Source organism: Rhea americana, unplaced genomic scaffold, assembly GCF_003343005.1.
Source record: "Rhea americana isolate MKP2758 unplaced genomic scaffold, rheAme1 scaffold_91, whole genome shotgun sequence".
Lineage (NCBI taxonomy): Eukaryota > Metazoa > Chordata > Aves > Rheiformes > Rheidae > Rhea > Rhea americana.
The window spans coordinates 3,522,709-3,548,206 of NW_028187100.1; the positions used below are offsets into that span (position 1 = coordinate 3,522,709).

Below are 25,498 nucleotides of genomic sequence, written 5' to 3' on the forward strand. Positions count from 1 at the left end.
TTGAAAAAAMGATGGCTGGTAGGTGTGGGCTTGGGTAACACATTCTGAAAAGGGCAAGAACCATTTGCTTCTGCAGGTATTTGACAAACTAAAGCTTCCATTTTTATTTCCCTCTTACTTGGTGAATTTTTCTTCCTTTTAATCTTTTAATTCCTTCTCTCTGACACTTTAGTCTTTTCTTTTTTCTGCTTAGAAATATGAAGAAATGGGCAGGTCAAAGTTGAGATCATTTGTGGGGCTTAGTCACATTGTAAGTCCCAGCATAGTCCTTTTATCTCTCCTGAACACAGACTGGGTATTGTGTGAAGTTCTTGAACTGTAAGTGACTTAAAATTCACTCTAGTGGACAAGGGTGAGAAGAAGTCATTTAACTGTTAATGGACTTACAGGGACGACTGAGCAGCTGTTTGAGATGGAATAAAAAATGACCCTTACCATTTCCCCAAACTTGGAATTCAGTCTTTGAGGTTTTAAATAATGTGGTTAACTTTTTCCTCCCCCAGTTTCTGTTCCTCTCTGTTCTCTCAGTTTAGATGGAAAGTGTGTGTGTGTTGGGGGTGGGGGAATATGATAAAAGACTGAAGAAAAGGCTTTTCTGGCTCTTGCTGCACTGAAAATTATGAAAGAAAGTTAGCCCTTCTGATATTTCCTGCTACATTTCTAGAATGGAAACTATTGTTTCTGCTTTGGATGATGGTCGAATATCAAACAGAATACAAAAAGGCTCTAGGGAAACTGATGAAACCATGCAAAAGTACTGCAGCTGGGGATCTGGGCCTCGTCCTTTGGTTCTGTTTGTACTTGGAAAACACTTTACATTGGCATCTCATGCTCTACAGTTCTTCCTATTTGTAAATACTTGGGCTTGAAGAACTGGGTTTGAGGGAGACTGAACTACAACTTTTAGCCAAGTCAAATTACTGTGGGCCAGCAGTTCTTATGACCTGCTTTTGTCTAAGCTTTTGAAGTAAAGAGTGAAATCTTATATGAATTATGATTTTTAGCTCCCAAGATTGCAAAATGTAAAATAATTCATTTTCAGGATATATGTCTCTCTCTTGTTTCTCTTAGTGTCAGACTTGAAAAGACAGATACTATCCGTTGCATTAAGTCTTGTCGACCAAATGATGTCAACTGTGTGTTGGATCCAGTCCATACAATTTCCCACACTGTCATTTCATTACCCACGTTCAGAGAATTTACAAGACCTGAAGGTAAGTGGTGTTTTCCTTGCTCCATTTAATAGACTACAACATATAAAACCTCCACCAGAAATCCTTGCCTGAAGCCAGAATAGCTACCAGTGCAGCAAAGTGTTTGCACGGTTCCAAATTATAGTGTACTATTCGTTTAATTAAAACCTTCAATATCCAGAAGTTTTAATTTTATGGGGGGAAAACAAGTCATTCTCAATTCTAACTCATACAGCATCCCAGTCTAAGGAAATACTGAGTCTGAATTCTCATTTACCACATTTACTCACATAATAGTGGTGTGCCCTATGACTTCTTTCTTCCCTCTTGCAAATTTTGCCATAGAAAGTAGGTACTTTTATATATTTCTTCTCATCTGTTTATAGTCTATTATTCACTGTTGGCCAGTAGCTTGTTCCCAGAATATGGCCTTTATATACATGCAGACATTAATCACAGAATACAGTATGTCGTATATGCCATGTATATGCTATGAAAAAATAGCATCGCTTCTTAAACATAGAATAAGTGAAAAGAAATTCCAGGGACTAGCCAGAAAGCTTGCAACCTAAGATTTTCTAAAAGCACCCAAGTAGCTTTAGAGAACAAACTCTTGAAAACCAATGAGATTTGCACTTAGAAATCACAGTCTGTTCTGAAATTCTCACACTTATTTTTTAGGTTATTTGGTTAAAAAAAAGGCCACATCTAAAGCAGTAAAATCTGTTTGCATCCAATTAATACTTCCTGTAGAGTTAACATAATCAATATCATAAAACTTATGGATGTCCAGCCTGGCTTTCTTGCAACATACAGAATGCCGGTTATCCTAAGTGAGTTTTCCATCCCCACATTACTTGCTCTCTTTCTTTGGCCTCTGCAGGACACACAGGACTTAAGTCTTGTAGTCATGGAGATCACACTCACTTTGCTTAGTTCACAAATAAATTTACAAATCAAGAGCCAGATTTTACTTTTCGGCTCTTGTGTTCGTAGCCCACCAGCTTCACTGGGAATGGCCTACACATCCAGAAATTGAATGACTGCCTTCAGCTCTACTTTGCTTTAGGATGAACCACTCAGCAACCTACTGTGTAGTAAAGATACRGGAAAAGGATAAGGGGAAGGAGGAAAGGAAGACTATTTTGGATGGATATTTGAAGATCTTAAATCCCTATTTCTGATCCAATCAGAGTCTCAGTCTTGCTACCTCAGAAAACTGTCCCAAAATAAAAGCAAAGCTGATTCTTCACTACCMTATCAGTCACTCTCAAAACCCTTCTAGTCAGAAGGAGTGGAGCAAAATATAGCCTAATACTTGGCCAGCACAGCAGTTCATATGAGAACAGCATAGCCACCATTAACTTAGATTGTTAAAGCTGCTGTAAATTGCATCAGGCATATTTCAGCCCTTAGCTGGCCCTACATCACAGAGAATGGAAGAATGCCCCATAGCCACTTTTACTCCAATACACACCCTTTTAACTTTACCAGGTGTACTGGCAGCAGAGCTATGGATCTGGCCCAGAATGCCTCCCAAACAGTTCCCTCATTAGTCCATCCTTGTGATTTAATAAGACGAGATGAGACCAAGCAATCTGAGAGTAATAGTTGAAGCCCAGAAGATGTCCTTAAACTGTAATCCGGCACATGGCCTTAGGTGAATTCTTTTAACTCTGTGGTTTAGTTTCATCTTCTGTACAGCGAAGGTAATAATGACAATAATAATACTACTTAGCTCCCTCACAAGGGGTTTGAAAAGTGGTCTTTTTTTGGGGGGGGGAGACCCTAAAGAACTCCTCCAGTACTTGAACAGTACTTGAAAGAAATCTAATTTGTAATGGCAATGCTTTTGTTTCACTGTCTAAGGGAGATAGAGTTCTGGTGTTAATCTGTTTGGTGCCCTTTCACCTTCTACTCTGCAACCTGAGCATTGTCCTTTTTAGACACATAAAAAAGTCTAGCTGATTCCTAAGAGTGGTACTTTTTAACTCTAAAATTAATAGTGTTTTGACTGCAAGGCTTCTTGGATAGTGCAGGAAGAGAGAATAGATAGATCAGAATCCTCACTTCCCCCAGATGTTCTTTCTTTCCATTTTAAAACACAAATTGGAGGCAGGGGAAGTATCCATTATCACCKTTAAGGACAAATCATTTTACATCAGATTCTGTTGAGTTCTTCAGTGATGTTGTCATTAATTCTTTTCCATTTCACGATACTCTTTATTTGCAGAGATCATTTTCCTTCGTGCTATCACACCTACGTATCCAGCCAATCAGGCAGATATCATATTTGACATAACAGAAGGAAATTTAAGAGATTCCTTTGATATCATCAAGCGTTACATGGATGGTATGACAGTGGGTGAGTATAGTGCTCTATGTTTACAGTAGACACTTTTTGTTTCAATAATATTATAGAACAAGGTCAAATAGATTATCTCAGGTAATTCTTTACCCCTTGATTTTCAAGCCTGTATTGGTTTAATATGCTCCCTTTCCAGTCAGATATGTCTCATCTGACTCACAGATTTTTCATTCAAAAAACTGGAGTCTTAAATTTTAATTTGTGATATACATTAACTTTTTTCAGATTTGGCTCTAATTACACATATGAATGATGAGATTTTGCCATTACAATCAAATCAAATATAAAATCTGGAGCCTGACAGCAAGGACACTGTAAATTTAATTAACTATTCTTTCTTGTTTAAACATCATGGCATCATATTTTTGGATAATAATCAAACCTTTAAAGCAAGACTGAATTTACTGAATCTGTTATATATTTTAATAATAAATGACAAGCTAGTTCAGTTTCAAGTAACTACCACTTTCTGTTGTGGGTAAAAGGGATCTGTCAAATGCTGTGGTTTAGAAGAAACTTGCACGGCAGAATGGAACATATACATTCAATTTAGTCTCAATTTGGCAGGCAGGAGACATGGCAGGGAATATACCTGTGTATATGGATCATGTGCTAGACATGTATCTCATCACATACCATGGTAGGGCTGCAACAAAACCCTGGGGGTTGTGTCTCATAGGCTCCTTTCAGAGCAGAGCTTTGTGGCAGGGTACATTGCCTGTCATATGCAGTGTGGAGTGCATATTACGTACGCAGTATAGCTGTAGTATAGTGGTATTACTGTAGTGTGGCTCTCGCTCTGGAACACAGTGTACCCAGGTGTTGTTTGCAAATTATATGAGGGTCCTAAGAAAGAGGCTGCTGTGCCCACATGTGAGTCGCTGGTGCAGTGGCAAGGRAATATTCTGTGATTCTCGTACCCAAGACTAGAATATCGCAGGGCTGGTCTATTGGAAAGTAGTATTTGATGTGTATTTGTGAAAATAAAGCACTGCCATTCTGCCTGAACATGTATGCTTTAATATGTGAATGTCCAGGTTCTCTCAGGTTTACATGTTGCTTCTGTGCTTTCTATCAAGACTTTTCTGGATSACAGAAAAAAATGCTTGTGCTTCCCTACTGAGGTTTTGTGTACAAGCCATATTTAGTGTGAACTGAAGGTGGCACTGTTGCATTTCAGAAGCATGATACTGCAGTGTCAGCTGTGTGAAGCTTTTGTGAGCTGCAGATAAAAATGATAAGGTGATAAGTCCTAAGGTTTATATTTCTTTCTTTATCAAACTGAAGTATAAATGTGAATGCTGAGGAAGAGTGAGAGTCTGTTAAAGTAGGATTATAAGATTACAGATTTCAGGTATTGAGTTGATTCTTTTTAAGAATATAAATGTTATCAGATCTCGCAGTAGTTACAGTAGTTTGCTTCTCTTGCTATGGGCTTTCTTCTGTCTGAAATAAGAAAGAAGGATGTGTTTAGAAATGTGGCTGGTCAAGGCATTTGCCTGAGGGAAGTGTTCCCATTTTGAATAATAGGACTGCATGCCAACAGCACTTTACTTGGTAAAGTGGATATATACTTCACAATGTTTAGGAGAGAAAGGATATTTTTACATACCAGGTTGAAAGAATATGATTTATGTCTACCTAGTTTCCCAGCTCTCCAAAGGAGTTGGGCAACTGTTTCTTCACCTCAGTTCCCCCATGTGCAATGTGGAGATGATCAAACATGCCTATTACTGTCTTAATTAATTCCTGTACGTATGAGCCTTAATTAATTCCTGTATGTAAAATCACTGTGAGATTAATGGGTGGAAGCTGCACAGCAAACTGCCTGCAGCACAGTTGAAAGAGGGAAAACAGAACAAAAACCCAGCTGATATTACCTGGGGGGGCAGAGATTCAGGACAGCATGTTGTATGTGTGAAATTAGGATTGCAAATAATTCTGCTAGCAGCAGTTCTCTTGCTCGCATCCTAATATTGCTCTTTTTTTTGTTAAGAATCAGAATGTTATGTGTTTCCCCAAAAAGTACTGGGAATTTACCAAGACAAATAAATAAGGTGGGATTCTAGTCCATGGGAGCTCACCAAGAGAGTCCACCTTGGAAAGAAAGGAGAAGGGTTTATATAAAGGGTGAAAAGAGACAAAGGCCATACATGGTATAAAAAAGATTACTGGTTATCGCAATAGGTTATAATAATAACATAAGAAAGGAGGGATGTGGCATAAGAGCCCTAACAGACCAGCCTTCATTTGGTGTCACAGGGCAGAGGAAAGCAATGAATGGATTCAAAGAAAGGAGAGAGCATTAGGAAAGAGGGGGAGAAAGGACAGATCAGTAGACGATGAAGATGGTCACRCAGGGAGTCTTTCATTAATAAAATGAGTTGTCATAACATGAAGAGAGCTCATGCCATAAGAGATACTTGTATGTAAGCTTTGTGTGAAATGTTGAGTGAAATAGAGTGATAAGGTGCAGGTTTCTTTGGCAATGGTTTATRGAGAAAGAGGAGCTATTAAAATGGAATTATAGTAGGAAAGGGAGGACTTCAGCACTGGTAGAGAATGAGGGACTGAAGAGAGGTCATCAGTTTTAGCCATTATCCGTTTAAGCTGACAGTGAGACATAAAGAAGATGTTGGTGAAATTAAGAAATGTGTAGGATTGGATGGAGAATGACTGATCAGCTAATGGTTGGTTTGTGACTTACTCATGGAGAGAGAGTAGCTGAGGTCACAGGAGGAGAGGAGAATGTGTAGGAGCAGATTGTGAGGAAGGAAAAAAAAGAAACTAGAAACAGAGAAAAGAGCTGCCTCAGGGGAAGGAACAAGATCTCCCAAAGAAGATGTAGGAGGAGCAGCCACAAAGGCAGGAGAAGAAAGAGGCAAGAAAGAGCAGGAATCAATGAGCAGCAGTACCAAAAGCGGAGAGGCCAAACAAAATGAGCACAGACTCCAGAAACTAGCTAGATAGACCTACAGAAAGCAGTGTGCAATGGAATAGAAAGAAAGGACCTCAACCTTCTGGACTGGCAGTACATAGACTCTATGCAAACTGCAGAAAGAGAGTTGTATAGCATTGCCTCCAATATTCCTACTCAATTTTGTTATGAAAGGATGCCACATCCCATTCTTTCCTGGTTCAAAAACCTGTTGCCCAGTGTGGTTGCAGTTCAAGGTGGCATCGAATCCAGAAGATACAGTTAACAACTGTACATCACTTATTAGCATGGGAGGGAGAAAAACAGAACCGCAGACCTATCCCTTTTTTAAAAAAGCTTTTATAGACTTTTCACTGCATTCCTCTTTTTAACCAGCTGTCAGTGAAAAATGAAGAATGCATTTCCAACCTGTTCAAAAATGCTCTATTAATGCCTAAGGTATTATCAGGTACTATAAAGCATTTTCCCCYTCAGCTATGCATTCATTACCTTAGTTGACTATAATACCACCTCATCGTCTGGTAAAATTCAGGGAGATTTTACAATTTCTTAATGCCACTAAAAGTAGTATTGAGACATTGAATTTGGTAATAACCTAAGCATATATTCTTGCCTGTTAAACAGAATGATAGTATTCTTAGCAAAAACATCCTGAGCCAATGCAATTACAAAATTTCAGTTGTACCTATTGAACTTATTAGGGGTGTTGGTACTTTAATACACTGATTTCAGTAATTGCTTGTAATTCCACAGGTATGGGCTACTGCCCTCCAATTATAGACATCCATCTTTTTCAAATCCATGTTATATATAGACATCCATGTTATATATAGACATCCATCTTTTTCAAATCTCATATACATCTCTTATAAATTGTATTACTGCATTGGTCTTTCACCTTGCAAATGGATTCAGGAAAAAATTTTGTGCCCAGTGAAAACATATCTTACTGTTTGCTGAAGATGATTATTTCAGGAAATTGAATTTACTGTAACAAGCATCATTTGAATTCTTCACGTGCCATTTCTATAGGAAGGGTGACACCAATGATCTGAGTTGCTTTTTCAAGGATTTCTTTACTATCTCTGTCCTGTTTGATAGGCAGTGATAGTTCATGAAGTTACTTTTGAACTATTACAAAAAGTGTTTGAACTACTGATTTCATAACACTGCATTTATTAGTACTCTAGTTTCTAGTATAGTATCTTTATTGGTTAGTATATTCCAGAGGCCAAACATAGACTTTTAGAAAATGGGCAAAAAGTAAACAAAAAGAGGTGGCACAAGGAAATGTGGAAACTCATTATTTGTTGTGGGTGGCAGGAGACTGGAGGCTTATTTGACTTTTGGGGAAACTTTGTCCTTAGCACATAGATAATTCTGCCATCCCCAGTTGTGGCAAAATCTGTTCTCAGTCCACCCACAAAGGTGTGTATGGTTTGGCATTAARTTCAGAGGCCCTGGATTGCAAAAGATTGGATCTAGACTCTGTCATTGGGCCCATTCTGCAATGCTGGACAAGTAACTTCACATTTCTCTGTGCTTCTCCTTGATGCTTTGTTTCTTTAGTCTCTTTATCTTTGGGCCAGAGGCTGGTTGGCACTTACTGGGCATTTGTACAGTGTTTAACATAGAGAGATCCCAGGACTAATCTCGTCTTTTTGGCTCAGCTGCGATGCTAAAAGTAGCAGCTCACAGCTGCTTTTCTGTGGTGAAACAGAGTCTTGGTGTAGGCAGAGTCAGGACATCCAGGAGAGCTCCCCCTCTCCCGTTTATGGGGGTGAGGATTTCGGCACATACTTTATCTCCCCTTGGGGCACTGTTACTCAAAAGTAAGCAACAATAACCATCTTTTGTCACGACTATAATGTCATTAGCATGGAACAACAATGGTGTCTGGCCAGACAAAGCTCGCACTGTCCAGTCATTCACAGCACACAGAGCAATGACATAATTCAGCAGGTTTTTTCGACAGGCTGTACCAGCCTCATATTAAAGAAGACCCAGTCCCTTTCAATATCTTTGTTCCAGTTTCATCCAGGCTTGCCCTTTCACAAGAGGACCCTCTCTGCAAAGAATATCTAGGGGCTTTTTCCTATGCCAAGATGCCCCGTTGAAATTAGTAGCTACACATTTGAGACTAGGGTGCCCAGAAGCTATTTGGTAAACTGGATCCTAGATTTATTGCCTGAACCTGCCCTTTCAGGATGCTGCTGACTGCACTGTTCAGTATTCAAGTCTTTCACTACTCTCCTCTCCTCCAGAAAAAAAAATAGTCAGGCTGGAGAGCTCTTCTGGAAGCAAACAAGCAACTCCAGCAGGAGGTAAATTTTCGTCTCATTTCTGAAAAAAGCTCAAGGTGCTTTTCTGGTGAGAATGAGTCTTGTGCTTGAGCAAAATAATCTTCCTAGTGCCAAATTCCATTCTAGCATATTGCAAGTACCTGGTTAATCAAACACTCTTCACTGATTAATATTCCTCTCACCCTATGGGTAGGAAGATGTAACATATCACAAAAGCATTCAGGCAGACCACCTTTGGTTATAGTTTCCATAAAGCCAGCAGACAAATAAATCACAGTGCAACTCTGATGAAATTTTGTGAAGCGTACCCTGAAGTCTAAAACCTGCCAACTTGGAAGAGAAATTGCCTGAGTCAGGGAACAGCTAGTGGAATTGCTGAAGGTCATTGGTTCAGATTATGCAGCATGTATTTTTTGGTATTAATTTTAAACAATGGGCTAAGATATTACATAAATGAGCAAAAGTAGCCAAATTTGGAACCCAGTACACTAAGAAAAACATTATAGCAATTCCTCTGAAAAGAGTCCCAGAATATGTCTGAAGGAATTCAGCCTGGAGATGAGGTGCTGTGCCCCTGTTAGTGAGTAGTCAGAGACCTTTTCATCTGAGGATCTCCAAGTGTGAAATATTTGTGTCACTCATTCAGCTGCTTCTGTGGCTGCTACTGAGTTTGTGTGTCTATAGCAGGCATTTCATTCTTGCAACAGCATCTACACCTTGTAAAAACTAGAGACAGAAGATAAGAGACTCAAGGCATATCGTAAATCTTTCCCAGTATGATGCACAGATGCATTGCTCGCTTAAAATAAAAAGCCTTTATTTTTGAAGGGGTCAAATGTGGTGAAATGACCCCTTACTTTAGCCTTACTTTGAGAATTTCATCAGGGATTAACACACATTAAGATTCAGAAAGCTTCCTTCATCAGAAATTCTGCTAACAATAGCCCCAGAACTGTCACCTCTAGGTGATGACTGAGTGGCTGTGTAAGGGCTTTCATGTCAAATCCTTGGGATTAGGTACTTTTTCTTCCGTGGTAAATTGAGTTGCAGAGCCATATCATGCTCTGTGCCATAATGTGGCTCATTGCCAGGAAATGCTTAGGGTTATAATAATTAATTGCCCCCGTGTCATGGATATGCTACTGTATCAAAGCTTGGCTGAAACTGAATAATGGGTTAGCAGGACAGGTAGGGTAAACTACTCTCACTAAATGGAGTAATTGCTTGTACAAAAAAGCACTTGGATATTACTGTGATGGGCACCAAACCCTGCGTAAATAACAGATCGYGGGAGTAAACTATCAGGAAGCTGATATATATGATTTTGAACATTTTGGACATTCAGCCTTGAAGCTTTTCTACCTGTTTTTGTAATACATGGAATACTCAAACTACACAGTGTGTGTCACGTTCTCAAAGGTCAATAGGAAGGATTAAAATATATATGGTGGAAACTATTTTTTAATGAGTCTACTTCAAGTACAGTTATTACATTTTAGGCATGAATGATTTCACAGCATTGTCAACATTAAAAGCCATTGTGAGGTTTGGCTGGAAGGCAAACCAGAGATCTAAAAGCACTTCAAGTTTGCCAAACCAAGATAAGAGCACATCTCTCTGAAGTTATTCGGTATCCTTAATAAAGATCATAGTATTTGTAAACTAGCCAAACCTCAGTAAAATCAAAGGTTGTTTTTAATTCCTTCATAATACCAAGGCTCCATATGATCCAACATGACAGATAATAGCTTTGAAAATATTTACCATTTGTTTCTGGCCAAAAAATGTATTAATACCATGAGGCCTCTTTATTGCCTCTTTATTTGATGCATTTCAGCAAAGCTTTCTGAAGAAGCCCAAGTGTTAATAATATTAAACTTCGTGAGCAGTTGCATTTATTATATATTGAAACTCAAATTCTGACCTATTGCATAAGGCTGATCAGAAAGATCCTTTTTAACTGGGAACATGTTGAAATGTAATTCCTGCACTGTAGTTTCCCTTTTCTTCTTTCTTTTCTTCAGAAGTGAAAGAAAAGGCAAGAAATGAGCAGATTCAAGCAGTTTTAGTGAAAATTTATAAATTAAACTAAAAGCTGYGCTGCACCCTAGATGAAAACTTCAGAGATTATGAGTACCTGGAGAGTTTTGGGGCACAATTGTTTGAGAAAACTTTAAATAAGAGCTTTGACTTTATATGATATATAAATAATCACTATGGTCAGTAGATATTGTGAGCATGTTTGAGAAATGAGCAGTAAAAGTGAAGTATATGGCCATAGGCCATATACAGTATCCTGCTTTTTCTTCTTTTTTTTTCCCCTTGAGGAATGTCTTGCATTACCTCTGATSACTGTTTACATTCCCCAGAAAAGGGTACAGTACATCTCTGAGCTATTCAGCATGCAGTTTTTGAGTTGGATTGAGAACATAGGCTATGGCATTTTTACCTTTTCCTGAGATAACATGCCTCTGTGGTCAAAGCATTGACCACAAAGCAGGTGAGCAAGTCCTTAGAAGTCCTGTATTGCACCGCTGGAGCAATACATGCTGGCATATGGCACCTAAATCACCTTTGCCTTTCTATCCCCTGATAGGGAGTGCTGGATTTGTATGAAGTCGTCTGGAGCTCTGTTGGTGCTCAAAAGGGCACCCTCTCTCCTGCCCACTCCTGGACAAGCATTCCAGCCTTTTCCCTGCTGTCAACATTAGTGCTTGTATAGCCACACTTCATATACTTTATTATTTCATGTGTTGATATAAGGTAAGGGGAGGGGAATAGAAAAAGACCACTATTTTTGATCAGTTTAAACCAACTATGAAACTGCACCCTGAGCATCACGTAGACTGTGAAAGTGTCAATGTATATCAAAGTTGACTTCTAAAGCCTCTTGTAAGCACTTTGTTGCTCAACACTTAAAAATAAGGCCATTTTCTTTAGAATCTGAATAGAGATCTGGGAGGCTGATATTTGAAAAGCACATGCTTTTCAAAATCTTGGCCCCAGATGCTTCAGCTAAGATACGTACAGCCCACTGCATTCCTATAATGCAGTCCTACATCAGCACGGAATCCTTGTTAACATCCAACTCTCGACTTGATCCTCCAAATCTATTATTTTGTGAAAATATTCAGCATCAAACTTGAATGAAGGCCTAATTCACAATATTATGAGGGCAATATGCTTCAAAGCAAGAGTAAATCTATTCCAGTTCTCATATTTTGATTAATGAGTTTTCTGAACTATATTTATGTTTGTCAGGTGTGGCAGCTCAAGGATTAATGATATCTTCAGAGCTATTTTTCTGCATATGGTTTGATGCCTACAGTGGTGATTACCAAGAAATATTTCATTTTCCAAAGAACAGCCACTTATTAATAAAATAGATTATATCAGAAACTATAGAGCACAATGTAGCAGAAGCATACATTGTTATTGTCACAAACTTTCACACAAAAAAGAGAAAATGTAAAGGATTATTTAGCCTTTGAAAGATGGAAGAATCTGAGATGTGCATTAAACTTAAGTTAGCAGAGATCTGGGGTTCTGGGAAATGCCTGCAATCTGACAGCTAGATTGTACCTYTAGGCACAGTCATGAACTAGAGAGGACTGGAGGATCCTAGTGCCTGTGAGACTGTCTTTGGAGGCACAGCTCCCCATTCCTTCATGTTCTTGGAAGCATTAGCTTGCAATACAGGAATGGATTGTAATGGGAGATGGTCCTGGAGAAGAGAGAAGTCCAGGAGAGCTGTCTGATTTTCATAGAATCGGTAAGGTTGGAAGGGACCTCTGGAGATCATCTAGTCCAAGCTCAAGCAGGGTCACCTAGAGCATGTTAGACAGGGTTGCATTCAGGTGGGTTTCGAATATCTCCAGAGAAGGAGCAACAAGGACCCCCCCTTGCTGAAGCCCAGACTTGACCCAGGGACCTTTAGGTCTTCAGTCTAATACTCTCCCCGCTGAGCTACTTTGGATTACCTCCTCTGACCTCAGGAGTGGTCCCTCCCTATGTGCAGAAGGCAAAGCAAAGTGGCAGGAAGCCTGCATGAGCGAACAAGGAGCTCTTGACAAACCTCAAACATAAAAAGGAAGCATACAGGAGGTAGAAGCAGGGACAGGTGACCCAGGAGGAATAGCGAGGCACTATCCAACTGTGGAGTGATGGAGCCAGGAAAGCGAAAGCCCACCTGCAATTGAATCTGGTGAGAGGCATGAAGGGCAACAAGAAGGGCTGCTACAGGTATATTAGCAACAAAATGAAGACTACAAAAAATGTGGACCCACTGCTGATGGGGGCAGGGGATCTGAGGACAAAGGACATGGTGAGGTATTCATTACCTTCTTCACCTCAGTCTTTACTGAGGTAAAGATTGGCCTTCAAGAATCCTGGGTCCCTGAGAGCAGTGGGAGAGTCCCCAGACTCATCCTCAGTAGAGGAGGATTGTGTAAGGGAACATTTAAACAAACTGGACATACACAAGTCCATAGGACATGATAGGTTGCACCTATGAGTGAGTGCTGAGGGAGCTGGCTGATGGTGTTGCAAGGCCATTCTTAATTATCTTTGAAAGATCATGGTGATCAGGGAAGATTCCAGAGGACTCTAAGAAAAACAAGGGTCACTCCTATCTTCAGGAAGGGCAAGGGGGATCCAGGGAACTACAGGTTGGTCAGCCTAACCTTGATCCCTGTGAAGGTAACGAAGTCAATCCTCCTGGAAACCATTTCTAAACATATTAAAGATAAGAAGGTGTTTGGGAATAGTCAGCATAGATTTATGAAGGGGAAATCATGTTTAACATACCTGATAGCCCTCTATGATGAGAGGACTGATTTGATGGATTAAAGGAGATAGGGGATGTTGTTTGTTTTGATTTTAGAAACACTGTCACCCATAACAGCCTCCTAAACAAACTCATGAATGTAGATAAGTAGATAGAGAGTTGGACTGAAAACTGGCTGCACTGTAACATAAAGGCTAATCACCAGTGGTATATACCAGGGGTCAATACTGGGGCCAAGGCCATTTATTATCTTCATTAATGAGCTGGCTGATGGGACAGCGTGCCCCCTCAACAAATTTGCAGATGATACAAAATTGAGAAGAATGGTTGTTACACAGGACAGTTGTGCTGCCATTCAGAGGGACCTCAATAGACTGGAGAAATGAAGTTCAGCAAAGGGAAATACACCTGCGGATTAATAACTCCGTGAACAAGTATATGCTGGCAGCTAACTGGCAGGAAAGCAGCTTTGCAGAAAAGGTCCTGGTGGACAAGTTGACCTCATGGAGCAGCAATGTGCCGTTGTGGCAAAGAAGGCCAACAGCATCCTGGRCTTCATTAAGAAAAACATTGCCAGCAGGTGGAGGGAGGTGATTTTTTTTTCCCTTTCACTCAGCACTTGTGAGACACATCTGTAGTGATGGGTCCAGCTCTGGCCTCCCCAGTACAAGAAAGATATGGATATACTGGAGCAAGTCCAGCAAAGGGCCATGAAGATGATTAAGGGGCTGGAGTATCTCTCATATGAAGAGAGGCTGAGAGAGCTGGGATTGTTAAGCCTAGAGAAGAGAAGACTCGAGGGGAACCTGATCAATGTGTATAAATACCTGATGAAAGGGAGTAGAAAAGACAAGCCAGACTTTTCTCAGGGGTACCCAGTGAAAGGACAAGAGGCAGTGGACACAGACTGATATACAGGAAATTCCATTTAAACATAAGAATTTTTTTATTATTATTATTGTAAGAGTGATTGAACAGTTGAACAGTGGCCTGGTGGAGTCTCCATCCTTAGGCATATTCAACGCTTGACTGGACACAGCCCTGAGCAACCTGCTGTCCTTGACCCTTCTTTGACAGGGGGATTGGACTAGCTGATCTCCAGGGCCCATTCCCACCTCACTTATTCTGTGATTCAGTTTCTGAGTGTGGTGATGATGAAGCCAAGACATGACTGGATTGCTATGAAAGTGAAAAATACTTCACTCTGCAGAATGCAGTAGGACATTCTCTCCCATATTAACCTTTGAAACATTATATTTTTCAAAGTGAGGATACTTTAAGAATTACCCAACAGTTGATTTACTTCCTTTCTAGCTTGGCATGGTATAGATCAATAAGTATTCTAGTAGTTATGTCAGCAGAAGTAATTTAACCATGCAAAATCATTACTTTGGTATAACCTTTTGAAATAATGAGCAGCATTTAGGAAAGGAATTTAATTAAATTTTAACACATGCCCCAAAGCTTTTCACAGAAACAACCTGGATGAAATAACCTAAAAATACATGTTTTGTGTCTGTGACCTGGCTGTGAATGTTTTTTTAAATATTTTGATGAACTTTATATATTTGGAATTAATATTGAAAAAGAAATACCTTTTTCAATATGAATCTTAATGTGGTTTCTTTTTGTTGAGATCTACAAAGGCAGAAAACAATTTGGCTATACAGTTTTGGTTTCAAACTACGTATATGTATTTACACATTGTAGGCTGAGATAGTCTGGTGTTCAAACCTAACATGCAACCTATGGTTTATGGTTTGACCCAAGGAAGCATTTACTCATGGCTAGTTTTTTTCCCCTCTTGTTCATTTCTGGAATGATCCTATCAATTCTGCCTTTTCAAATAGCCACAGCTATGTTCATTTCCCTAGTCCTAAACTTTCTAATTGCCTGAACATCTCATATGACTAGGCTCTTAAGTAAATTTGATGCCTCTGAGATATTACTTAGTTTTGAAAATCTTGGCCAGCAGTGTAAAGCAAAAGGCCTTGAGGAGAAAAGCAAACTTGAAATTAAAGTCCAGAATCTTGCATTAACATGAGAAGTCCTTTTTGTATTGTTTAAGGGTAACGCATAAACTTGCTATTCCCCTACAAAAAGTTGTTCAGTACACATTATCACTAGTGGCCTGATGTTTGGGGCTGGTTTCCTTTAACAGCATTGCAATGGCTTTAGATTTCAGGAGGCTGAGATAAACCTCTCTGCCTTGTTACTAGGACTTCCACATGGGATTAAAGAAGCTTGCAAAATTTAAGAGGAGAGCTTGTGTCCCTCCTTTGTATGATATCATACATACCTGTCGCCTGACACAGGCTATCAAACTATTTAATGGCTATTTGTGTGTTTCTTAATGATCCATTGCTAAAAACGGGTAGTTATTGTTATGTCATGGCAGCTAGCTCTACTTCTCTCTAACTTAGTTGTAAGAARGGCCAGAGTGTTTTCTATGCAGAAATAGAATTAGAGATCTACAAAGAGCCAAATGTGGGACTTCAGAACATAGGCTGAGATTTTGTAGAAATTAATATGAAGCCTAATAAGTTGAATTTCAATTGAGTTTAGGCTCCACAGCTCTCATTTACCACATTCTCTTTGGTATTTGATTTTCTCCAAATTAATTATTTCATGTCCCAAGTATCTAGTTACAGCACATGGAATATAGCAAGAGGAGAAAATATGAGGTGTTTTTTGTGTCATTGAAATATCTCCCTTGCAGGTTCACATCCCCAAAATTCCAGCTGAAAGCAGACTTTAAATCCTTTGTTTCCCATCTTAGAGACTAAAGTCATTCTTCAGATTTAACATGATTACTGGCCAGATGACAGTCACATTTTTATGACATTCTTGGATGAAATACTTGCTAACTTTTCCAGAGAAAATAATTAAAAATTAGCTTGCTTCCAAATCCATGATCTTTCAGCTGCTTATAATGCAGCAGCTCCAAGAGTCTTATCCACCCAGTATTATCATTAGTTAATCCATTAGGGATGCACAGCCCATTCCGCTGGCTATCTAGCTCTGAGATCCCCAGACAACTCCTAACCAAGTGCAAGCAAGCAAGGCAGGCAGGAGAGCARTGTCGAAAAGTAGCTGAGCTGGATATGAAACTTAACAGCTGAGATGCAGGAATACATACTAGGTTGAAAAATGTATAGCTTTCTCATGCAAAGTGTGTGATAATTTGGTAGTAATACAATCATTCCTATTCCTCATGACATAAATGAAATTTGAAGCAAGGTGCATAAAAGCCCAGGTGAATCACTTTTCCTCCTAAATTTCCTGATTCTCAGGCTATGAGTCTACAGATCTGATTGTAAATGAAAGCTGAAGTCTGTTACAATATGTTTCCCCTTTGAAAAAAATTACAAGAAGTTTCTTCAGGAGAATGTGCCATTATATGGTAAGAATTAGTGCTGTTAGTCAGTCACCTTTAACTGGTAGTCATTAGGCTCTTTGCACTCTGTATTTTACAATGGAGCCAATATTAACATTCTTACGGAGTCATAGTCTACACAATAATTCATACAGTACTTCATATTTCAAATTGCAGTTGCATCTAATTAATGCAAAATGTTCTTATTTTTTTAATGGTCAGTAGCACATGGGTTCTAGTTCTGTTTCCAATAGAGGGAATGAAGAATAATTCTCAATAGGCCTGTTAGTTTCTGGTTTACAGAAGTCAATTTTAACAATGCATAACCAGGATAGTAACATACAAGAATTTAATAGCAGTGTGCCTATTTTGAAAGAAAAATGAACAATGAGATATGCTCAGACTTGTTTGTCTGCTTTGGTATTTCAAATATACATCTCATTCCGATTATTTTAGATACTCTTTATAGAGAGCTTTAAAAATAGATCTCAGAATGAACTGAAAGATGTGCTTTGTTCTGCACAGGACTGGATTAATGTGCTCATAATAGATTAAAGATTCAGAAAAGTGGATTGTTCTTTTCACCACTTTATACTCCCTCAGTAACTCCACAGCACTCTTTCTCAAGTTTATTTTTTTAGCTGACCACAAATCATACAGTTAAATAGCATAGTAAAAATTATTAGCAACTTTTTGAAATAAGTGGCTTGTTCCCAGAAAAATTGGCTGAATTAGTACCTGTCTGTAATGCAAAGTGTAAAGTCTTATAGTAATGAAAAGGGGGGGGGGAATGCTTTTGGATTCAGCTGACAGCAAAAAGCCACATATCCCTTTGTTAACTTGCCAGCTGAGAAGAATCACACAAAGGAGACTGTGTGATATGAGCATAAAAGAAAAAAAGAAAAAAGAAAAAAAAGAAAAGGTAGTTTTGTAACTCTTTGGCACCTGATGACCAGAATTTATTCATATACATGTAGATGTAGCCTCTGTATGAGGGAAGAGGTAGGAAGGGGGTAAGAGTAAAAGAGATCTTGTGCTAGTTACTTAACCCTAAGGTCAGTATGTGGTTGAGGTGATTGACCACATTTTTGGTAACCATGTTTACTATATTTTCCATAGCCCACAGGTTACTTGGAAGAAAAGCATCTGATTTGGCAGTAATCTAGATTGTTTATGCATATACAAATGCACATACCTGCATATGCATATGGAGGTAAGGGAAGAGGAGGTTGACCTCAGTGCTTCCCCTCTTCCAGGAATCCTCAGATAAGACCAGCTGGCCCCTATTGCCTCTCCTTTATCCTCTCTTCCCTTGCCCACTAACCCTTCTCTGCCTGAGGTTGTGGGGTCCCTAAAAAGTTCAGGTTATCTGAGAATTTATTTTCAAGGATCAGTACTTTTAAAGGGGTGCAAGTTATATCTATACTGTGTTCTTACGATATTACAGATTGAAACATTTGAATAGAATCAAGAATCTCTCCCTATGGAGAGTCTTTCTGCTTTTACCTCTGGAATAGAAAAGTAGCAGAATATATCCTCTCTGCTGACCCAAAACATCCTTTTCTAGTGGTAATGGGAAAATAAGCTTCATGCTCTTTGGTTCTGCTTTGTTTTTTTGGCAAACAGTGGAGATGCCTGTTAGAGGAACTCTCTCTAGAGAAAATGCAAATRCAGTGTTCTGCAAGTGAGGTAAGGAACACAATGACCCAGATTCACTGTGAGTGTAATTTCTGCCGATTTTGTGGTTAGAGGTRGAAAAAAAGAAGGAAAAAGTTGAAAAAAGAAACATTGTAAAAGGTTTTGCAAGTAATCCTTCAGCATATAGGGCAGTGAGCTTAGCATGGAAGTCAGAATCAGGAGCCTAGTTTTCCAGAGACCAAAAGCTAATGTAGGCTAACACGGGGTATTCTGCCTTGTCATCCCAAATGGGTTAATGCGGTAACAAAACAGCAGTGTTTCTCCTAAGTTCAAAATGGAGCTTATTAGCAAATCAGCCGCATAATGCAAAAATTCAAGCAGAAACCAGACACAGAGGTGAATTGCCTGAGGGTCTCACATATTTCAAAGGAGAGAAATGTAATGATATCTTAAAGAGGTATAGACAAGCAAAGGAATACCTGTGGCATCTGATTACAATAATAGAAATTCTGCTGAAAGGCTTTGGAAGATTAACAATATTAACCTCGCTGTCTTATTTATCCCATCTTCTTTGATAAACAAAGCCTCAGTAATCCAGTGATAGTGGATTAAGGTACTGACTGTTGTTACTATTCTCTTTTGAAAATAAGCATTATATATTATTTGTGTTAGTCTTCAGTACATGTGATGCTTTACAAGAGGAACCCCTTTGTGTGCCATACTTTTGTTTAGACAAAATCCAAATACAGAACATGAAAGGAGAAGAAAGAAGGCAAGAGAGAAACTCCGTGTGTTAATTAAAGAATTTTAAAATTGCATAAAATAAATAGATATAACTGTAATAAATATAACTAAACAGAACTGCAGAACTGACTGTGACATCCAAGAACTTGCTACCCCTCATCCTGTTGCTCTCAGACATCAGCACATGGGAAATGGTTGGCACAAAGCCTGTCTGCAATAAAGGCAGGGTATGCAAGAAGGAGGGGAGTTTTATCATCACTTTCTGAGAGGAGAAGGTCAGCAAACCAGGAAGATGCCCAGGTAGATTTGAGATTGGTTATAACTTCTCTGTTCACTTAAGAAAAAACAGAACCAAACAAACCTAAGCAAATGGGAGGTAGTCTGCCTAGGCTGTGATATATAGAGTTCTGAATGGGTTTTGTCTATGTTTGGGTCATAAAATACAAACCAAAGAATGCAAAACRGTACATCAGGCTTTAGCATAACAGAACTCACATAGATTTGCCAGTAGGCAACAACATGAGTACTAGAGATTGCTGGGCATGCAGGATTCAACAGCAGTGAGAATCTCCTTTGACTCTTGTCAGTGAGACATAGACAGATTAGCAGAGGCATCCTGGTAGCTGTAGTGTGGTCTGAAGAAGCACCATGTGGTGCTAGTGTGATTTGTATGTGATATATGTAGCTCAGGAGGTGTGGGGAAGTAGTGACTACTGATTTTAGCTAGGTGTACTGAATAATGCCCTTGATGCCTCAGCTTTTGCTTATCAGAAGAGTGGTTTTGTTCATTTGTTATCACTGATTCACCCTGTTTTGATATAGGTATAGATTCATCTGCCTTTTATTGCGTGAAGCATTAACCTAGCTGAAATCTAATCCTCCATGATAATATTTTGTTGGAAAAGGATTTGGTGGAACTAGCTGAAAGAAACTCACCCCATTTACCAGCTACATAGTTTGCGGCTTTGCTTCCAGAGAGCACCAGCTGATGGGGGTGTTGAAGATCAGTCTGTTTGCAGGTCACTTGTAGCATCGTTCTTCTGGCATCCCCTGGAGTGACTCATGGGACAGTGTGTACTGCTAAGGAAGCCAGGACCAAAGCCTCATCTGCAGTTATCCCCATGTAACTTCTGAGTGACTCCATCCAGCTGCTCTGGATTTACACCGGTTCAAAAGAGATCAGAAAGTGGCTGCTTGATTTCTACATTTCCTGACTTTTCAGTACATTTTAAAATTGTAACCTTCCTATTACTATAAAGTATGTTTTTGTACTTAATATTTGGCTCAAAATGCTGAAAGATGCCAGACCACAAATCTGGACACAGCACTAGCCTGCCAAGAGCCATAGTGGAACAACATGTTTATGCAAATGCTGCAGTGACTGATGAATCTCCTTCACTTAAAAACATTCAGAAGAACTACACGTGGCATCTTCCAATGTGTTCTCTGATAAATGTTTTTGAGATACCGACTGATGACATTCAGCCACATGTGTGAATTGTGTACTGGGCCTGAATCTCCCGTTTTTTTCTTTAGTCACTTGTATGTGAGAGGATCACTGGGAACTGAATAAAAGTGTAGCCAAGCCCAAGCTTTGAGCACTTCTGGCCTCGCATGGCTTCCACCCACATTTGTCCTTGAGTGTGATGGAAGAGAAAGAAGAGTTTTTCCATGTTATCAGTTGTCACCAAAATAAATGAAAATGGAAGCTCTCAATGAATGTCTTCCAAGAGCTGAAAATTATGTGTTCCTGTCCAGTTCTTGTCCAGAAGAACATTTCATTTTTTTTTCTTTTTGCACAGATGACTAGGGAAATTGATGCGCATTTAGGACAACTGCAGTTTTATGTACTTGCCATAGCACAAACCCATCTGACCACATCATCTTAATAATTTAGGAAAGGAAGGGAAATGGTTCTGTTTTATTGGTGTTTTGAAATTTATTTCAGGGCCATCTAGGGCATTGGCAGGGACCTCCTTGTATTTAGGCACATCAATCTGGATAAGTAAATATTGTGAGAGTATTCTGTTTCTTTGTACAGTCTTTCAATTTGTTGCTTCAATGTAAGTGTCTTAGTATGTGCAGCATGCACTTCTTAGACCATTATTACTTTTGATTTTAAAACTGCATCAAAAACCTGTGTAGAAAAGTACTGCCACATAGATTACAGTGTGTTTGTCCATTCCACCTTGAAAGTAACTGTTCTATTTTTGATGTCTTTTAGCAGAATATATCCAAATAAGAAAGTCACTAATTGCTTTGACTGCTATGGTCATAATGTATAGATAAATGGGCAGCATACACCATCCTGAGAAGAACTGCACCATGTCAGAAACAAAACACAATTTGCAGTCCCACTTCTAGACTGAGCAGACTAGGAAAGAGAGAAGAACGCTATAAAAGGATTATAAGTAGGATATATAGGATATAGAAAAGGATTGCCAAATGGAAATGGTAACCTGTGTCGTTAGAGGCTTACTGATCACTGCATGGGACATGAACAGGGTGGGTTAAACAGTTTGCCAGTTTTGAGTGATTCCAATGCTGTGTGTTTCCGTTAAGGCAGGGCCTGCAATAATGTAATGTGTTCTCAGCAAAATGCTCTCAGTGCTGCCCTGAAGGGGTACCCTAAAGGGGCTTTTAGCAAGGCTTTTCTTTTTTAGTGTAGCATCTGCCAAGACCAGTAATTTTTATAAGGTGCAGGACAGTGGCCAATAAAACTAATATATATATATATATATATATGTATATATATATATATATACGTGTGTATATATATATAAATGTAGGGGGAAGGATGCTACAAAAGCGTGTTCATCAAATATGGCAAGCGAAGTAAATGTGGTGAAAAGTTTGCAATTTCACCACATGCTGAAGATATTAGTCAGTATTTAAACAGGACAAAACTGTAATGTCATCACTGTGTTAGCAAAAGGTGCTGACAGGCTGCATAAGCAAACGTTTATCTCCACCATCAGATCTGCAGCCAGCCTGTTCTTAGAGAGCCACCGCGAGACGAGGGCGCTGTGCCCTGCCAGCTTTTGAAACACGACCCCTAGCATCGAAACGGGATACATCTCTAATAATCCTTTCTTAAACTGTATATTTCCCGTGGAATCAGATGCCTTGCCAGGGCAGTCAGTTGTCTGAGCGAAGCGCCTGAGTGGGGAAAGCCCGTGAGACCCTCTGGGCGAACGTTGGGTGTGCAGGGTTTTGAACCTGCAGTCTCCTTTCACACACGAGTAGTTTGCAGCTGCCTGGCCTGTTTACAGCTGAGAACAGCACAGACCTCGAAAATAAACACAAACGTGTTACAGACCGATCCTATGCCACTTGGAGTCATTGGCAAAACTCCCATGGATTTTCCTTGTGTAAGTGTGAGGCTTTAGCGGCTCTTCAGCTGCAGGGTGTCAAGGCCTGGAAAGCGTTAGTGAGCATTAGATTTCCTGCAAGGTAATTTAATTCAGGGATTCCATTTCATTCTTATTGTTCAGGCTTTCTTGCAAATATTTACTGATCCAGTAGATAAAATAACATTCCTTCACCTGCCTTGCAAATGAAGGGGAGTTTTAATCTTGGTGAAATAAAACAGGGTATAACTCATTAAAACCCTTCCGATCCCCATGTTAACGTCCACTGCTTTTCTCTGTTGCAATAGGAGTGGTTCGCCAGGTGAGGCCCATCGTTGGACCTTTCCATGCCATCCTGAAGCTGGAGATGAACTATGTCATGGGAGGGGTGGTGTCTCATCGCAACATTGTCAATGTTCACATCTTTGTTTCTGAGTACTGGTTCTAAGAGAGCTTTCAAAATCCCAGAGAAGGAAACTGCTCCAAACTAAATCATTACCACAAACTATTATGTCATATACTTGTTTGTAAAACCCAATAGTGGTGGGGTTTTTTGTTTTATTTTTAAATATTTGGTTTATAGTTTAAGACCAATAACAAGCTATTATGTTGATTAGACATAGGGTGGAGCAAATTTAAATGAGCCTGATTTAGTTGTGTGTATAAATAAGTAGTGTGTAAAAGTGCTCAACTGCCTAGTGAAATTTAAAACTTTTCTAAATGAGTAGGCAGCTCTTAACTATTGCTCTTTGGCCTAATAACCGGAGAGACTGAGGATGTGAAACAAATAGATGTCCAAGTTCATTAGGATGAAAATAAGGCATCTTTGGAGGGAAGAAGTTTGATAGGGATTAGTAAATTTGCCTCAATATAAAGTTCTTTGAAGGAGTCAGTTTGTAAGAAAGTGCCAAATATTCGCTTTGGGGCTCCAGTATAGGCTCTGTGTATAGGCACCTAGAATTACTAATCACTTCGGATAAGTTCAGCCTGGAGATTTAAAAAGAGCCAGTCAGCTATGGCTACAAGACGAGGGCAAAAGGAAGTGGAAGCAGCAAGAGACTAATAACTATTGCACATATTAAAAAAAATACTCATTTTTGTATTTGTTGTTTGACTGTAAAATTATGCTTGATTCAAATTAACTAGATACCTCTCATTGAAATTAAGCTGTTATGCGGATAAATGTATTGCCTGCATTCCAATCACATCTGTACTCAGCAATACATGGGAAACTTAGAGCTATACCTCCTGCCTATTATAAAGCTCAATACCTTTCTAAATGTGATAATAAAATTAGCATGTTAAAACTCTACACTTCCTATGCACCCAGCCAAGGCATATGTACTAATATAATGAAACTGTCACAAATAAATGAATGTTAAATGTATTTTCTGGGCATCAAGGTAATGTATCTTTTTTTATTACAGAAGAGAAAATAAATAGCTCTGTGTTTCAGTTTCTTATGTCTGTTAAGATATTGGGAAATAAAGAAAGCCAGATGGGAAATTCTGAAAAGTATGCTGATTTCTGCTTACTGCAAAAACTGTATAATGTATAAAAATATATATCCTGTATGCAAATTAATTATATTTCTGTATTACACATGCCCCAGTCAAACAATTTGCCATTCTGACACTCACTATTAGCTCTAGGCATTTGTCTTGTCTCTGTGTTCAAGAGACCCTGAAGTTAAAGGGAATGTTTCCTTTGATTTGAAAGATCTTTGGATAAGGGTAATTAAGTGAAGATGATCAACTGTCCTCTCTGACAATACCCATTGCAAATGAAAGACCATAACAACTTTACTATGTGTATAAAGTATAGAAGTCTTCATTCAGTTCTTCATGGCAGGTAAACTTCTCTGCATGCAGCATCTTCATTTTATGAAAAGTTTATAACACATTCTCATAAATCAGTTTTGAGCAAAGAATACCTTATTGACAATATTTGATTCCTCCACTCAGAGAACATCCCAACCCCATCCATAACCATGTGATCAGGATGCCGTCAGGAATAGCTGAGAGCCTAAAGCACATTCAGTGCTGCCAGGGACTACTGTTAGGAGACTTGTGAGTTCATTAAATAGTTACTATAGCTGAGTAGAGAAATGTTGTGAAGCAGATATATTTGTAGCAGGTGACTTTTATCAGCCAACTAACTGATGGAGATTTTCGATTCTCCCAGATAACAAGATATACTGTTGATTTCAGGGATTACTAAGTAATAGTACCTAAGTAATTTCAATTTAAATTGAAAGTAACAGCAAAGGTTTTATTGTATTACATAAACAGAGTCCAAGAAAATGAGGAAGGAAGAGTCCCATTAAGTCATGAAGTTCTTTTTCTTGCCAATGTAGGAAAAGGAAGAAGTCTCAGTACCAAAAATACAAAAACTGTTTCTATCTGATTTTCTAGACTGTAATTTATTATCATTTATTTCCTCTGTAAGTGGCATTTAGTTGCAGTGGAAAAAACTTCAGGAAAGCAAAAATCTACTTATAGGCTCAAACTGATGAACAAATTAATTTACAAGGTTCTCCTTTCTGTAAAGCACTGCCACACCCCACACACACACTCCTACTCCCCCCTTCTTATCTCTGCACTTTCGAGTAAAAATTGCATAGAAAAAGTTACCACTGCTTCTTTGAAAACTGTTTTTTTACACTGTCCCAAATAATGTTTAGGAATTACAGCCACCTTTTTAAATAGTCCTGATGCCATATGAGAACATTTATTCAGTAGCTGATTCTAGGTTTTGTATTTAATAAAACTACAGTGAATACTTAGTGCCATGGTCACTATG

At 39.0% G+C, this 25,498-nt stretch overlaps 1 protein-coding gene across 3 annotated transcripts in view; it reads left to right on the top strand.

The window, feature by feature from the left end:
- The window catches only part of FBLN1 (fibulin 1), a 79,570-nt gene extending 55,359 nt beyond the window's left edge, over window positions 1-24,211 (top strand). For all 3 annotated transcript variants that reach the window (XM_085324450.1, XM_085324451.1, XM_085324452.1), the window contains exons 15-17: window positions 1,072-1,214; window positions 3,427-3,558; window positions 23,005-24,211. In XM_085324450.1, the coding sequence (XP_085180576.1) occupies window positions 1,072-1,214; window positions 3,427-3,558; window positions 23,005-23,144 (415 nt within the window). In that variant the 3' untranslated portion in view covers window positions 23,145-24,211. The remainder of the gene's footprint in view (window positions 1-1,071; window positions 1,215-3,426; window positions 3,559-23,004) is intronic.
- The last annotated feature ends 1,287 nt before the right edge of the window (window positions 24,212-25,498 follow it).